Source organism: Trachypithecus francoisi, unplaced genomic scaffold, assembly GCF_009764315.1.
Source record: "Trachypithecus francoisi isolate TF-2019V2 unplaced genomic scaffold, Tfra_2.0 Contig01474, whole genome shotgun sequence".
Lineage (NCBI taxonomy): Eukaryota > Metazoa > Chordata > Mammalia > Primates > Cercopithecidae > Trachypithecus > Trachypithecus francoisi.
In genome coordinates this window covers 496,348-514,486 of record NW_022681435.1, presented here as the reverse complement: position 1 = coordinate 514,486, position 18,139 = coordinate 496,348, and the positions used below count along the sequence as shown (strand labels likewise).

The 18,139-nt window shown below is 38.2% G+C and overlaps 1 protein-coding gene across 2 annotated transcripts in view; it reads right to left on the bottom strand.

Moving 5' to 3' along the window:
• The window catches only part of RAB27B (RAB27B, member RAS oncogene family), a 190,977-nt gene that overhangs the window by 16,558 nt on the left and 156,280 nt on the right, over positions 1-18,139 (bottom strand). For both annotated transcript variants that reach the window (XM_033238124.1, XM_033238115.1), the window contains one exon: positions 1,203-1,374. In XM_033238124.1, coding sequence (XP_033094015.1) covers positions 1,203-1,355 — 153 coding nt within the window. In that variant the 5' untranslated portion in view covers positions 1,356-1,374. The remainder of the gene's footprint in view (positions 1-1,202; positions 1,375-18,139) is intronic.

The window sequence follows — 18,139 nt, the reverse complement described above, 5'->3', positions numbered from 1 at the left end:
TTTTTTAAAAACAGTAAAGTGCTTTACAAATACCCAAATATCTTTTACTGTAAAATGGACTTTCAAAATGACTTAGCCATGAAATATGCACAGGATTTCTCAATAAGTTGACACAGGACATTTCAAGCCTTTCTTCACTAGTCATTTAGTCAAAGGCTCTTTTTAGGAAAGTTTAATTTTTTAAAAAATTCTGGTCTTTTTATTGTTTAAGCAAAGCCTAAAATACTTAATATTTACTCAGTTTCCTTAAGTATAGTTTAGTGAATATGTTTTAAAGGGAAATTTCTGCAAGGACATATACCCAGACACTGGAAAGGAGAGAAGGCAGGAAAACCCTGAATGGGTTGTCAGGGAGTTTGCTAAGCCTACACAACCATGTATTGACTTTCAGATCAGGTCCAGCACAATATAAGAAACCATGATTCAACTTCTAAGGCAATGGCTTCCAATTACCATTTCTTTTGTTTTCTTTCCCAATTCTCAAGGAATGAGTAGATTTGTGACATCAGCTGGAAGCCACAGCCATCTTGGCAATCAAGGATACCCAGGGTGGCAGTAAATCTGGCTGAGCTTCTGTGCCTATGCTACACATCTCACATGTCACAATATCCTTATTCCTGTCAATAGCGTCTAGCATAGGAGAAGGAAGTGGTTGTGATTCTCACTTAAACTCCCTTATCTTGGAAAATAGTATGATTGGTGTCTCACATTCTGTTCATAAGAAGCCAGTGATTGATGGCTGAGTCTACACATAAATAAAAATGCAGCAAGAACTTAGAAAAAGCTCATGTTCCAGATATTTGCCAATCATACTTTTAACTTCGTTCTTAAGAGTGGGGAAATGATCACTTGCTCTTATTGAGGACTTCAACTCAGATCAGAGTTAATGTTTTTAGATTCTAATAATTCAAGTTTTGAAAGATTTCTTAAGAATTTGTAGAAAACACACTATACAAATCAGTAAAATATTGATTTGGATTTCCTTGTATACTTTGGGAGACAAGAGAGTGCCATTTAATACTTTTCTAGGAAAATGTTATTTATATTTGAAAAGTAGTAAATAATAGTCTAAAATAAATTAAAATGACAGGTTATTAATCTCATGTGACAAAAGAGACTCCAGTGCAATAAACATAGCTTCTTGATTCTTATTTTATATAGGGGGATGAGTGACAAGGTTAGCAGTACAATTAAAAACTCACCACACGTTTTTCCCGAAAGTCTATTCCTACTGTAGTGATGAATTTGGGATTGAATTTATTGTCTGTGTATCTATAAAGAAATGTTGTCTTCCCCACCCCTGAATCTCCGAGGGCCAGGAGTTTGATCAGATAATCATAGTCTCCATCGGTCATAGTGATGGTCTTGGTCGGTCTGTATAGGAGAGGGAAAACAAGTATGTTTTGATTAAAGTTGATTTTCCTTTGCTTTATATCAAAATACAACATAAATTTAATTTTCAGCGTTAAAAAGTCAAATACTTCTATTCTGCCATATTCAAAATTAACTTGATCAAAGCAGCTTTAGGGGTAAAGGCACATCTAGTATTTTACTCAGTACAAATCTTTTTACATCATATCACCTCATATGGAAAAATATGCAAAATATCAGTTGCCACAGTGTATTAGTCTGTTCTCATGCTGCTGTAAAGAACTGCCTGAGACTGGTAGTTTATAAAGGAAAGAGGTTTCACTCACAGTTCAACATGGCTGGGGAGGCCTCAAGAAACAATCATGGCAGAAGGAGTCTCTTCACAGGGTAGCAGGAGAGAGAATGAGAGCTGAGCAAAGGGCGAAGCCCCTTATAAAACTATCAGATCTTGTGAGATCTCACTATCATGAAAACAACATGAGCATCATAAGGGTAACTGCCCCCAGAATTAAATTACCTCCCACTGGGTCCCTCCCATGAAACATGAGGATTATGGTAACTACAATTCAAGATGACATTTGGGTAGGGACACAGCCAAACCATATCACACAGCAATAGTAGAACTTAAAGTAAAAAGTCATAGACTTGTGTTTTAAAACCAGTGCATTTGGGATTAGGAGGATGGTATTATGAAGAGGAGAGAGTCACAGGGAACTGAAAACCCAGTTCAAGATGATGCAGATATCCTACAGAGAGACATCACTTATAGACAGATAATGGAAGGAAAAAGCAGAGGGATATGTTTTGCATCTATCCATGCAGGACGAGCCTTCTATATAATTTGTATACAAATTATTACTTTTTAATTTAAAACATTTAACAACTGACATGACAAGCTTTAATCCTGTACTGGTAACACCGAGAATACCAGGACATGTATTTGAATGACACAATTACCTACTTGGTGAATTCTCCACTCTTGAGTTGAGCAAAATAATTTACTGCTCAGCACAACTTCCTGAATCATGGGCTATATTAATAGAAATGGGTCATATCTCATGTGAAGGAAGGCCTATGCAGATTTTTCTAGATTGCAAAGGTTCAGTATTATGTGAGAGGGAGGAAGACTTCCCCACTCCTGAAGATCCAGAAAACACTGTATTCTTTAAGCATTCTGGGATAATTAAAATTAAATTTCAACAACAGCCTATTCTATGGACATGATATGGTTAGGCTTTGTGTCCCCACCCAAATCTCATCCTGAATTGTAATCCCCATAATCCCCACATGTCAAGGGAGAGGCCAGGTGGAGGTAATTGAATCATGGGGGTAGTTTCCCCATGCTGTTCTCATGATAGTAAGTGAGTTCTCACAAGATCTGACGGCTTTATAAGGGGCTCTTCCCACTTTCGCTATCTCGCTCTCTCTGCTGCCTTGTGAAGAAGATGCCTAGCTTTCTCCTCACCTTCCGCCATGATCGTAAGTTTCCTGAGGACTCCCCAGCCACGCTGAACTGTTAGTCAATTAAACCTCTTTCCTTTATAAATTACCTAGTCTTGGGCAGTTCTTTACAACAGTATGAAAATGGACTAATACAGACATATCTAAAATTACTAGATAATTCTAATAAATTTTTATGTGTAAAAAGAATTGGTACATGTGCATGTACAAAAAATTAAAACTTTTTTTGTTTTTATATTGTTACCTATCGAAACTGAAAACTTTTATGTCTTTGGGTAAATAATGATGAAGAATAGAATGAGGTACTCATCAAATAATCTGGTATCATTATATCATTTGGAATATTTGCATTGCTTTACATTATACTCTATTATGAATGTATGTTTCTTTTGTGAATTAATGCTTTTTGAGGTAGGATGTTTTTAAAGTTGCAAATTCATACTTTTGCTCTAAAGCTTTCCTGCCGTATAACACACTTTCTTCACTAGTAGAGCTCTCTGGATAGATTTTTGCTGACCATCGGTGTTCTCTTTAAAAAAAAAAAAAAAAAAAGATCTAGACAAAGAATAATCATTTCTTAGGAAGAGATCCATAGCACCCATCAAGACCAGTCTTCCTTAATAAAAGGATACATGTCTCAATTATTGCCATGAAGGATACACATGTCTCAATTATTCCAATATAGACATTGGAAAATGTCTATATTGTGTGACTGCATAGAATTGACTGGCATCGACCTTCCCTGGCTTAGGTGATCCTCCCAACTCAACCTTCCTGGTAGCTGGGACTACAAACACATGCCTCCAAACCTGGTTATTTTTGTGTGTATTTTTTGTATAAATGGGGTTTCACCATGTTGCCCAGGCTGGTTTCAAACTCCTGGGCTCAAGTAATCCACCCTCTTCAGCTTCCCAAAGTGCTGGGAAGACATGAGCCACCACATCCAGCCTGGTAAAATATTTTACCAGGACTGTATCATTGAATATGTTGCTGCTCTTATTCTTACTTGCTGCTCTTGGTCAACCCAAATGGGTAGCTAGAGGAGTTTTCTGCTGAAGTGGTATGATTTGTCCCCACACTTAAGGTCTGTTATCACCATCACTCTACCTTTTTCTCTCTTCCTCTAAACTTGCTCATGTAAAACTATTTTGGAGGGTGATAATGTTTGTCATTTCACCAGTAGAACTGGATGAAACTGTTAATTTTCAGAAAAAAAGACAGTGCTTAAATTTATTCTAAGATATTAGTAACTAAAGCCAAATTCTTCCCTAGGCAAAAGCCTTAATTCTTTGAGCAGAGTTTTTGGGGTGGGGGTGTGACATTGAAGACACTAGATTCTGTGGCTCCCTGAAAAAATGAAAAGAGTGGCGTCAATAAGACACATCTACATACTTCATAATTTTGCTTAAAGTTAACTGTTTTTTTCTTTTTTTTGGCAAATGTGTGTGTATGCATGCTTGACAGTCTCAAGAAACGCTAAGTCATGAGCAAATCTAGTTAAATGTCTTCAACACATAGTGTTAGGCCCAAAGATGAAAATTTTAAAAATGGAAGTTCTAGTCTAGCTTCTGACAAGGTATGAATTTACTTAAAAGTGAAATAAGGATGTGAGAAAATACAATGTAATTTTGCAAGATAGAATGATTAATTGATAAATGAGTCAAATCCTGATTGTGTTTTCAATTCAAACAAAACAGTGTCTTCATGGACTGCAGTGATCCAAGAAGACTGCAGAGGAAGGAAAATTTGCATTTAACCTTATAGCATGGAGGGGAATTAGACATGAGGAGAGGAGATACAGGACCATGGCATGAGAGATTACTTCCCACTTGTAGAATGAGAATAGTACCACTTGCCAACTGCATGACCTATCATGTTTTCCTGATTGGCAGGCAGACTGTTCTCTGTTGTTTGCACATAAACCTGCCTGGGGCAGTACTGGTGCCACCTCCTAGTCAAAGTCTAATCCAGAGTGAATAATCTAGGCTAACACAAATCAGTTCCACTGTGGCCCACACTGCCTCTTTGCTGTAAGTTGGTGCTGGACACTTTGTGACATTTAACACAAATTCCACCTGAAATGAATGCAAAGCTTGGCACTGTGGAAAAATCTTTATTTTTCCATAGGCTATTTGACATATTAAGCTACGTATGAGATAGTTCACTTCTAAGCTTCTTTCAAAAATGAATTTTACTTCTTATTTTTTATATCACTACTCTCCTCTCTCTCTCTATGTCTACCTCTCTCAACACACACACACACACACAGACACAAACACAGTATTTGGCTCAGCTCCTCTTTTTATTATTATGTGATTTTTTTGAATCCTAAAATCATATAGCCTCAACATTCTATTGTTGGTTGTTTGCATGGCAAATACACTATAAAAAAAAGTCTTGGCAAACTTTCCTAGAACTGGGCTAAAAAAATGATGTGGGAAGGATCAAAAGGCTGACAAGTTTAACCTTTTGTTTATTCCTGCACAGTGGCTGATGGTCTTGCTGGTTCTTGGTTCTGCGGATATAAAAGGGAAGAAAAGGTCAGAAGACTACAGTGTTTCAGGAAGTGCATCTCACTCAGTCCTTATCGTGGTGTCACAAGCTGTACCACAAGAACCAGGAGGACTTTTAGATATAGAGGAGCACTTCATGGGAAGGCGAGGGGCTAAAAAGAGTAGGGAAAAGAACTGAAATGTATCACACCCATGAGGCTCTGTTTAATGAATAATTGTAAAGGTAAAAAGGAACCCAAGTAATCAGGCGGTGTAGCCCCTCAATTTTTGGATGAGAAGTCACATGCAGAGAAGGAAAATCCAAGATTATTATTATAATTTGAAATACAAAGTGTGTTAGATAGAAACAAGGTAGGAATATTTTTATTTTATATGGAAAGGGAATTTTATCCTGGATATACGCAGAAACAGAATTTCCATAGCTAGAATATCTCAAACGAAGTTGCCCATGGATTCACTCTTCCCCTCTCTACCTCTCAGCTTCCCCTATTTTTGTTTAATGTAAGTTCCATTAGCACAGAAACTTGATCTCTTTTGTCTACTGCTGAATTCACAGAGCTCAGCTCAGTGGCTGTCATATAGAAGGAGCTCAACTTTGTTGAGTGTATAAATTTATTTAAGCTATCTGCAGCCATGCAAATGTCATGATTAATGAAATTAATTTCATGAGCCATTTGTGGAAGAGGTATGCATCTGAGTGCAAGGACTTGGATTCTCCCTTCTTATCAGTGAGATGAGTGTTTAGATTTTTTTTTTTTTTTTTTGAGACGGAGTCTCGCTCTGTCGCCCAAGCTGGAGTGCAGTGGCCGGATCTCAGCTCACTGCAAGCTCCGCCTCCCGGGTTCATGCCATTCTCGTGCCTCAGCCTCCCGAGTAGCTGGGACTACAGGCGCCCGCCACCTCGCCCAGCTAGTTTTTTGTACTTTTTAGTAGAGACGGGGTTTCACTGTGTTAGCCAGGATGGTCTCGATCTCCTGACCTTGTGATCCGCCCGCCTCGGCCTCCCAAAGTGCTGGGATTACAGGCTTGAGCCACCGCGCCCGGCCGAGTGTTTAGATTAAAGGATCACTGTAGTGCTTTCCAGGTCTGGCTTCCTGAGCTCATTTTTGTTTTCTTTTCTTTTCTCTTCTTTCTTTCTTTTTTTTTTTTAGACGGAGTTTCATTCTTGTTGCCCAGGCTGGAGTGCAGTGGCGCCATCTCGGCTCACCGCAACCTCCGCCTCCCGGGTTCAAGCGATTCTTCTGTCTCAGCCTCCTGAGTAGCTGGGATTACAGGCATGTACCACCACGCCCAGCTAATTTTGTATTTTTAGTAGAGACGGGGTTTCTCCACGTTAGTCAGGCTGGTCTTGAACTCCTGACCTCAGGCGATCTGCCTGCCTCGGCCTCCCAAATTGCTGGGATTACAGGCATGAGCCACTGCGTCTGGCCCCTGAGCTCATTTTTCTCTTAAGTTGCACAAGAGTACAAAACCTTCTCAAAATAGAATATTTATATCTTCAGAGGAATAGTTTCAAATAACATGAGAAAAGGCAAAGCACAGAGAAACTGTATTCAAAAGTGAAATTTGTGCTGGCAGAGAACACATAAAGCTGTTAATTGAATAGGTCAGGGCTCAGAGAACTGGGATCCTCCGTATAAGCATCAATTTTCCATCTAACATACCCTCATTACTACCTCTTATTTGCATGGCATTTTGCATGGCTCTGAGGATATACTCCTTGCTCGCCAGTGAGGAGCTTGGCAAATGCGACAGTTAGGTATTGATGGCTACTCCACATTTGGAATTACCCAAACAAACTTTGGTGCTCTTCGCCAGTGTACTGGATAATGATCTCAAGAATGCCTTGACAAGCTATGAACATGTGACTTTAACGTATTAAATTAACAGAAACCAACTAAATTTTTTTTTTTTTTTTGAGACAGAGTCTCACTCTGTCGCCCAGGCTGGAGTGCAGTGGCCCAGACAAGGCTCACTGCAGGCTCCGCCTCCCAGGTTCACCCCATTCTCCTGCCTCAGCCTCCCAAGTAGCTGGGACTACAGGTGCCCGCCACCACACTCGGCTAATTTTTTGTGTTTTCAGGGGAGACAGGATTTCACCGTGTTAGCCAGAATAGTCTCTATCTCCTGACCTCGTGATCCGCCCACCTCCACAACTTAAATATTCTTAAGGCACTTCGGAAAGCTCAAAATAGTAGGCAGATAAGGTATCAGCGATATTTCTTTGCATTCCGTGTACAAAGTGTCAGTAAAATAAAGCTGTCAAGCACAAGATATTAATTGACTATGAAATACTCGTTCCCGTAACCACATTTATGCCCTGAAGGTTAGAATTAAACTATGGGTGGCTAAAGTACTCTAAGTACTAAGTCAGGTAGACCTTCTGACTACCAAGAGAACAGAAGGCATGTTTCTGAGGGAAGGGGAAGTTTCTTTAGTGTATTTTCTTTTGTTCTATTAGGAAGGCAGTTAATTTTTATTTCAACTCTACTTAAGGATCATTTAGAATTAATTGATGAGTGCCCGCATGAAAGGTTTCAGATCACAATTGAAAACATAAATTAACATCAACCAAAAAATTACTTTTTCTCTAAATAACATATTTGCCTTTGGCTTAGTTTAGTTGCATCTTTTGAAACTACAGGAATGTTCTTTCACTTTTTATTGTGGAAAGTTTCAAACATATACTAAGTTTGAGAGAATAGTATAATCAATTGCTCAGCTTCTAAGTTATCAATATATAGCCATTCTTCTTTCATCTGCCCGATAACTTTCCACCTACCAGATTATTTCAAAGCAAATGTCAGACATGATAATGTTTTTTCATAAATAATTCAATACATATCTGTAGAACAAGATCTCTCAACCTTACCACGATTGGCATGGTATATATCTACAAAGAAGGTTATTAAGTTGACTTTTTAAGAATTAGATAGGTCTGAAATCATGTGTTAATGATGTTTTAACCTATATTTCACTTACAACAAATCAAAGTATGTTTTCATATGTTTAATGGCTTTTCAATTTATTATTTTGAATTTTCTAGATGTAAAACCATATCCTTTCTTAATAGAGCTTTAAGGTCTTCCTCTCAAATTCGTATGCTTCCTTTGTTTTTTCTTATCCACTTTCACTGGCCAATATCTCTATCATAAAATTAAAGAGTAGCAGTGTGGAGTGGGTTTCTTTGTTTCTGATTTTAGTTGAAAATGTTTTTAGCGTTTTCCCATTAAGCAACAGGCTGGCTGCTTTTAACATGAGTGGATGTTTTTATTTATTTATTTATTTATTTTCTTTTTTTTTATTATTATACTTTAAGTTCTAGGGTACATGTGCATAATGTGCAGGTTTGTTACATACGTATATTTGTGCCATGTTGGTGTGCTGCACCCATCAACTCGTCAGCACCCATCAATTCATCATTTATATCTTGTATAACTCCCCAATGCAATCCCTCCCCCCTCCCCCACCCCATGATAGGCCCCAGTGTGTGATGTTCCCCTTCCCGAGTCCAAGTGATGTCATTGTTCAGTTCCCACCTATGAGTGAGAACATGCGGTGTTTGGTTTTCTCTTCTTGTGATAGTTTGCTAAGAATGATGGTTTCCAGCTGCATCCATGTCCCTACAAAGGATGCAAACTCATCCTTTTGATGGCTGCATAGTATTCCATGGTGTATATGTGCCACATTTTCTTAATCCAGTCTGTCACAGATGGACATTTGGGTTGATTCCAAGTCTTTGCTATTGTGAATAGTGCTGCAATAAACATACGTGTGCATGTGTCTTTGTAGTAGAATAATTTATAATCCTTTGGGTATATACCCAGTATTGGGATGGCTGGGTCATATAGTACATCTAGTTCTAGATCCTTGAGGAATTGCCATACTGTTTTCCATAATGGTTGAACTAGTTTACAGTCCCACCAACAGTGTAAAAGTGTTCCTATTTCTCCACATCCTCTCCAACAACTGTTGTTTCCTGACTTCTTAATGATTGCCATTCTAACTGGTGTGAGATGGTATCTCATTGTGGTTTTGATTTGCATCTCTCTGATGGCCAGTGATGATGAGCATGTTTTCATGTGTCTGTTGGCTGTATGAATGTCTTCTTTTGAGAAATGTCTGTTCATATCCTTTGCCCACTTTTTGATGGGGTTGTTTGTTTTTTTCTTGTATATTTGTTTGAGTTCTTTGTAGATTCTGGATATTAGCCCTTTGTCAGATGAGTAGATTGCAAAAATTTTCTCCCATTCTGTAGGTTGCCTGTTCACTCTGATGGTAGTTTATTTTGCTGTGCAGAAGCTCTTTAGTTTAATTAGATCCCATTTGTCAATTTTGGCTTTTGCTGCCGTTGCTTTTGGTGTTTTAGACATGAAGTCCTTGCCCATGCCTATGTCCTGAATGGTACTACGAGTGGATGTTAAATATGTTGATTGAACTTTCTTCCTCTAAGGAGAAAAATCTTCTGATTTTAATGGATTTCCTTATGTAGGAATAACATCTTTATATTTCTGAAATACATTTTACTTTTTCATGATGTATCATTTTTAATGTGCTATTGGGTTCTGTTTTTCATATTTTATCTAATTTTAAAAATTGGTATTCATAAGTAAAATTTGTCTTGTTTTTGAAACAATCTTTGGTTTTGACCTTTGCATTATATTAACTTCATAGAATGTAAAATGTTTCCATCTTTTCTGTGCTCTGAAATAGTTCATGTATTCTTGGGATTATCTGATTTTTAAATGTTAGAAAGAAATTCTATGCAAAACCACGTTGTCCTGGTGATTTTGTCTGGGACTGTTTTCTGAATTTTCTTCTGTTTTATTTGGTAATTGGTCCATTTAATTCTGTTTTTTCTTAGGTCAGTTTTGTAAAGCTGAAATTTTGTAGAATATTAACCATTTCATCTAGGAATTCAAATGTACTTATATGGAGTTGTACAAACTATTTTCATATGATTTTTAAAATTCCCTCTGTTTTGATACTTATTTCCTACTTGACATTTCTAATTCTATATATTTGTACCTATTTGTGGAAGACTTTGGAAAACAAAGCACCAGTGTTATTTCTTCAAGACTTTATTTTTATTAATAATATAGCCTAGGTCATTAATTCTATTTCCTACCACCATTCACTTTTCGCTTAGAGTGTCCCCTTCAGCACTACTCTTATCTTCTAAATTTAATCACACCCACAATTCTGCTGTCCATGAGTTCTCGCACTTCTCCAGTTTTACTCCAGTTTCTATACACCAACTAATAGACAAGTACTGTGAGGTTAATTTCTAGTGAACCTTGAAAATCTGGACATGAATTTGCTAACACCCACATTTGCTCAAGGAACATTCTTGCTGGAAACTCTGACGCTTGTCAATAATGTTTTATAGTCAGTGTTGGGAAAGGACTTTTCCCTGATCTAAGACATTTTGCCTGAATTGAATGTGTTTTTAAATCACTGTTTACTAATATTGATCAATTCAGATCAACGCTTGTCATGCATTTCCCTGCTACAAATGATTACAACTCAGCAGGACCCAAACCAGCACAAAGCTATTTTGTTCCCAGGTGCAGAACAATATTGTCAGATCCTCCAAATGGATTCCATCTGAGAACAACATGAAAGCAAAAGGCTAGTATTATCCCTGAAGCTCACATACACCCATGCATAGAAAGTGAATCCCTAATTAATATATCCTTTAGAACACTGTTTTGCAGATAAGACCCAAATCTCAGGGTTAGTTAAAACAATTTAGGCTTTTGTCTTCAGGTGAGTAAATGATCAGGAGGAACAAAACAGTACTACACAAATTTGCTGTTTCAGATTCAGAGAAGACTTTGCGAGATTGTGTTTATGGGCTATAAGTAATTGAGAAACATTTAAAAATGCTGATAGCCTAAAATACCTCTTAATAAAAACAGAGAGTTTAGTTCGTGACCAGCCTGGCCAACATGGTGAAACCACATCTCTACTAAAAATGCAAACATTAGCCAGGCATGGTGGCACACGTCTGTAATCCCAGCTACTCAGGAGGCTGAGGCAGGAGAATCACTTGAACCCAGGAGGCAGAGGAGGTTGCAGTGAGCTGAGATCACACCGTTGTACTCTAGCCTGGGCAATGAGAGAGAAACTCCATCTCAAAAAACAAATAGACAAGCAAACAACAACAACAACAACAAAACAGAGAGTTTAGAATGTCACATCCTTCTTGGAAACATAAATGATAAATATGTGCAATGCCAAAGCGTGCCTAGGGTTATGCTGAGGGCTAGGTGTACTGGACCTTTCTTGCACTGCTATAAAGGAATACCTGAGACTGGGTAATTTGCAAAGAAAAAAGGCTTCATTCGCTCATGGTTCTGCAGGCTTTACAGGAAGCATGGTGCTGGCATTTGCTTGGCTTCTGGGGGAGGCCTCAGGAAGATTACAATCATAGTGGAAGGCAAAAGGGAAGCAGGCACATCATATGGTAAAAGCAGGAGCAAGCCACACACTTTTAAATGACACAGCCAAGGTTCCTGACTGGGCATCAGAAGTAGAACACCACACTTAATTAGTTCAAGCTGGTGGCCAGAATAAGAATTTAGAGGCATCTCCCCCAGTTCCTGACTGGGCGTCAGAAGTAGAACACCACACTTAATTAGTTCAAGCTGGTGGCCAGAATAAGAATTTAGAGGCATCTCCCCCACTTAGCATCTCTCCCACTTTTATTTTAATAAAATAAAAACTAATCTTGTGCGATCACACTATCACAGACAGCACCAAACCATGAGGGAACCAACCCTGTGACCCAAACACCTCCCACCAGACCTCACCTCCAGCATTGGAAAACGCATTTTATATGCGATTTGGATGGGGACAAATCTCCAAACTATATCACTAGGTGTGTGTGCAGTTCCATGGGAAGCCACCAGTTTCTTTGGTAAGTACTTTGCGCTACTGAGGTTTGAGGTGGTGAGAGAGGCAGGCAAGTTCTCGTTTTTTCTCATGGATTCCTATTGAGTCTTGCTTTCCCCATTTCATGTCCATCTTTCTTCGCTGCTCCTGGTTCTGCTAACTTCAGGTTCATAAGACACAAAAGCCCATGTGGCTGAGCGTGGTGGCTCACGCCTGTAATCCCAGCACTTTGGGAGTCCGAGGCAGGCGAATCACGAGGTCAGGAGTTTGAGACCAGCCTGACCAACATGGTAAAACCCTGTCTCTACTAAAAATACAAAAATTAGCCGGGTGTGGTGGCACGTGCCTGTAATTCCAGCTACTCGGGAGGCTGAGGCAGGAGAATTGCTTGAACCCGGGAGGCAGAGGTTGCAGTGAGCCGAGATAGCGTCACTGCACTCCAGTCTGGGCAACGGAAAAAAAAAAAAAAGCAAGCACCAGGCTTACAAAGACTGCCCAGCCAGCTCCTACAATTGCATAAGGTCTAATCTGATTAATAATGCAATTGTTCAGTAGCACTCTGCAATGGGAATAGCACAGCCAGGGTTGTTGACTGCATATTAGTAGTAGAATACCACATCTAATTGGCTCAATCTGGTGGCCAGAGACAAGAATTTAGAGGTATCTCTCCCACTTAGCATCTCTCCCATGTTTATTGTAATAAAACAAAGGCTTATTTTAACCAAAAACTCATTTTTGGTTGTTATTATGGTTAAAATAAGTTTTTAAACTTAAACCAAAAGAAGTGGGCTCCCCACCTCCTGCTCTTTCCTTTAAAGAGACTGTTCAGGCATTTGCCCAATACTTTAGTGTGACCCACAGCCTACTCCTTGCATACACTGCAGTTGCCATGTGCTACGTGCTCTTCTTGTTCTCTGTCTGACTCTTCATTCCTGCCTTGTGTGACCTGGGGATGAAGGACTGTCTCACTGACTCATCGCACCCTCCCTGCCCAGGATCTGTACAGAAAAACCTCTGAACTTGTTTCCTGTTATGGTGGTGCCTTTAATTTGTGCCTTCCATCAAAAACACGAGGAGCTGCCCCACATTGGGTTTTCTCCAGGACACCGAGGAGAAAAAATGGTTTGGCTCCCAGTGCCAGAATGATGGTCAGGCAGGCACAAAATGGACACGGGTCAGACAAGAGCCACCAGAGTGTCTGTCAGTATAAACATTACCTGTTTGAGGGATCCCTGCCCTCACTTCCCCTCCTGTCACAGTTAAGACAACTAGGCATCTGGCCTTCTGCCAGGTAAAAGAAGGATCCCTGCCAGGTGCAGTGGGTCAACCAGTAATCCCAGTACTTTGGGAAGCCGAAGTGGGCGGATCACCTGAGGTCAGGAGTTTGAGACCAGCCTAGGCAACATGGTGAAACCTGTCTCTACTGGAAGTACAAAAAAAATTAGCCTGGTGTGGTGGCACATGCCTGTAATCCCAGCTACTAGGGAGGCTGAGGTGGGAGAGGTGCTTGAAACCAGGAAGCGGAGGTTGCAGTGAGAAGATATCGCGCCATTGCACTCCAGCCTGGGCTACAGAGTGAGACTCTGTCTGGGAGCGCTGGGTGGGGGGCAGGGGCGGGGGCGGGGAGGCAGGGAGAAGGAGCCCATCAGGATCCCCTGAGAGTCACACTGTAAACACCCAAGTCCATCTGCCCTTCATTTCCCTTTAGGACAGTGTTGCTAGCAGGTCTGGGATTGGAACCCCAATTTCGCTGGGGGCTCTCAAAACACAGTCATAGTGATTCTGGTTTTTTTGATAAAACTCTCACTGATAAAACTTTCCAGAATGTTGATAATCCAGCATCAGGTACCTGTCTTTATTTTTTAAAGTTTAGAAAATTAAACCACAGATATTGTTACAGCTAGGATAGGGCCATGGACAGAACTGCTATTTCAAATCTGATATCCTGCATAACTTACTTCCAACCTATACATTCCAGTTTTGAAAGACAGCCATATAATTACCATATGAAGGTATCCTGCTTATATATCCTAATAACCAGCTGAGAGGGTCTTTCAGCGAACTGGCCTATAGTTGAAGTGTTTATCGCATATTCAATTTCAGTATTTCAATACTCACTGAAACAAAGTTATGAGCATTTAACATTAGCTTATTTAACTCTAAGGTGTAGTTTTGGCATTTCCCTCCAAATTCTCCAAAAGAAGACCTGTAGATGCTAACTTGTCTTAAAATCAAATAGCAAATGGATCAAAGAACTTTTGCTTCATATCCACCTATCGACCTTCAGCTCACATTGATGACAAGGAAGGGGAAAATTTGGCTCCTTGTCCAATTTACAGCCTATTAAGCCAAAGGAAGAATAACTGTTCCATGGTTTGGAATAGGGCACCTTCAGAGATTACTCTCAAGTTAAAGGCCTCAAGAAATCCATAAAGGTAACTGGAAACTTCATAGATAGTTCTTCACAACATTATGGATAGAATTTTATGGTTATTTCCCTAGACAGGTACACTTGGCAATTTTTTGTACCAACGAACATAATTTCCACATAAATCTATTAAGTTTTCACCAAACAAAGCAAATTATGACTATGAAGAGAAAAAGGCCACACACACACACACACACACAAGGCCATTGCAGTAATAATAGCAAAAATATAAAAAATTAGAAAGGAATATTTGAGACAACTCAAATGATAGTAGAATAATGATAAAACAGTGCCTGATATATATGTATGTATTTAATCATATATATACTTAATATATATATATATTTAATCAGGTACTGTTCTATCATGATTCTATTATCATCTGAGTCTATTATCATTTAGTCTAAGCACTAAACACTAATGATTAACACATTTAGTCTTTAAAACAATGCCACAACACTACACATTTAATTTAATGCCTCTCAAAATCTAGTTGACTTTTCACAAAAATCACAAGCTGATCCTAAAATTCATATGAAAATGAAAGGGACACAGAATGGCCAAAACAATCTTGACTGAAAAATAATAAAGTTGGAGGACTTATACTTCACTTCAAAACTTACTGCAAAGTTATAGTAATCAAGAGAGTGTAGCACTGGTATAAGGATAGACAAATAGATCAAAGGAAGACAAGTGGGAGTCTAGAAATAAACTCTTACATTTAGGGTCAACTGTGACAAGGGTGGCAGGACAAATAAATGGGAAAAAGAATAGCCCTTTCAACACAGAAGCTTTAATAGAAAAATTAACCTAAATGGATCATAGACCTAAATATAAGAGCTAAAACTATAAACTCTTAGAAGAAAATATAGGAGTAAGTCTTCATAACTCTGGATTAGGTAATGATTTCTTAGACTCAAAAAAAAAAAAACAAATAAATTTAAAAATGTTGTGCTTCAATAGACACCATGAAAAGAAGGAAATACAACCCCTAGGCTGGGTGAAAATACTTGCAAATCATATATGGGATAAGGAACTTGTATCCAGACTACATAAAGCACTCGTTAGCTGGATAAAAAGACAAATGAGCAAACTTTAAAAATGAGCAAAGGCTTTGAAGAGATATATTCTCAAAGACTACATATAAATGGCACATGAAAAGAAGAGAAAACAGCATTAGTTCTTAGAAAAGTATGAGTCAAAACCACAATGAGATATTGCTTTACACCCACAAGGATGGTTATAAAGAGATGGACAGTAACAAGTGTTGTTAAGGATGTAGAAAGTTGCAACCCTCCTATATTGCTGGTGGGAATGTAAACAGAGCAGCCACATTGGAAAACAGTTTGGCAATTCTCCAAAAATGTAAACATAGATTTAATGCATGACCCAATAATTCCACTTCTGGGTCTAGACACAAAAGAAATGAAAACATATATTCACTCAAAGATTTGTACATGAATGCTCATAGCAGCATTATTCATAATAGCCCCAAATTATAAACAAATCAAATGTCCATCCACTGAATGTGTAAACAAAATGTGGCATGTATGTACATTTCACTGTTATTCTCCATAGAAAGGAATGAAGTGCTTATAATGCAACAACATGGATAAACTTTGAAGACATTATGTTAAAGTAACAAAATCAGAAGCAAAAGCCAAATATTTTATGATTCTGTTCATATGAAATGTCCAGAATAGATAAATCCATATAGACATAATGTATAGGCACTTTTGCCAGCAGCTGGTGAGAGGAGGATTGGGGAATGACTGCCAGTGGATATGGGTTTCTTGGGAGGAAGGGTGAAAGTGTTCTGGATTTAAATAGTAATGGTAGCACAACTTTGTGCATATTCTAAAAAAACACTGAACTGTACTCTTTAAAAGAATAGATTTTATGATACATGAATTACATTTCAATAAAGCTGTTATTGAAAACCCCAACAAAGTAAGAATGTTATATTTTCTCTTACAAATAATTTTTCAGGCCTAGCTCTACAACACTTGTTTGTTTGCATTGTAGTTACTTACTAGTAAGTATCATGTATATTCAAACAATAATACCCTCCTGAAACCAAATGGAAATTGCCTATAGAATACATTTTATCTATAGGCCATATAATACATTTCTATCAAAAATTAGAAAAGAATATTTGAGACAACTCAAATGATAATAGAATAATGATACAACAGGGACTGATGTAGATAAATATATTCAAACATATATACCTTTCATCATCTATATATTTAATCATATATTATATATATTTAATCAGGCACTGTTCTATCATTATTCTATTATCATCTGAGTCTATTATCATTTAGTCTAATCACTAAGCAGTAACGATTAACACATTTAATCTTTAAAACAATGCCACAACACTACGCATTCAACTTATTCCTTCTCAAAATCTAGCTACCTTTTTGTAAAAATCACAAGCTGATCTTAAAAACTCATATGGAAATGAAAGGGACACAGAATAGCCAAAACAATCTTGACTAAAAAATAATTCTCACAAATAAAATAATTCATTATTTATAAAAATGTTTGTTATTTGACAAAGTTCCAACAGCCAATCTACTGTGCACATGCGCTTACAGATCAGGAGTGAGTAATTGAAAATCATTGAGAAACAGCAGGGCAGGTTGGTGATCCAGGCACTACCAAGCAATCCTGGATCAGAACTGGAGCATGTATATAATCCAGTGGGCCCCACGCTGGGGATCATCAATATTCCCTGTGAAGTTTACAAATACCAACTCGAGGGACTCTCTGAGTAAGCTGAAACAGAATGTTTTCAGGCAGGTCTTGGACAAACGGGAGCTTAAATATTCCACTAGGAATCAACAGAAGAGCAACCAGGTCTGAAAACTATTTTTCTCCATCCTCATCCTTCACCTTGAGACATGTCTAGAAGGCACTATTCCAGAATCTTGAGACTCTGTAAATCCCTTCAGCACCCCATTCCAGTGTAGAAAACCCATTGGTCAAGAAAAGAGCCCATTTATCTATTAATAATTTGATCCTGTGGCAGTTTAGAGCAATTTCTCCTTACTGATGGCTATCAGCAAAGCTTGGCACATAGCCTGCAGATTTCTCCTTCTGCTGAAAACTGTTATAAATGTCCTTAATATGCTTTCCCCACTACATACGATTTTGTTCCCTCACAAATTCTAAATTTCCCTGAAAATTAGGAGTAGCCCCCAAAATATTATAATTTTACTCAAAACAGATGCACTGAGATGTTATATAAATGTTTGGATTAAATAAACTCACTTCAAGAATTTTTGGAAAGATTTATCATTTGATTTCAAAAACTTTTCTGCTTGTCTTCTTAAGTTGGTTGCATGACTCAATTTTTCTAAGGGAGTAATGCTTTTTTTTTCTTTAAATGCTTTCCTAGATCCTTTCTGCCAGGACTCCAGCTAAGGAACAAGAAAAATAAATGTAAATTGCTTGAAATTCT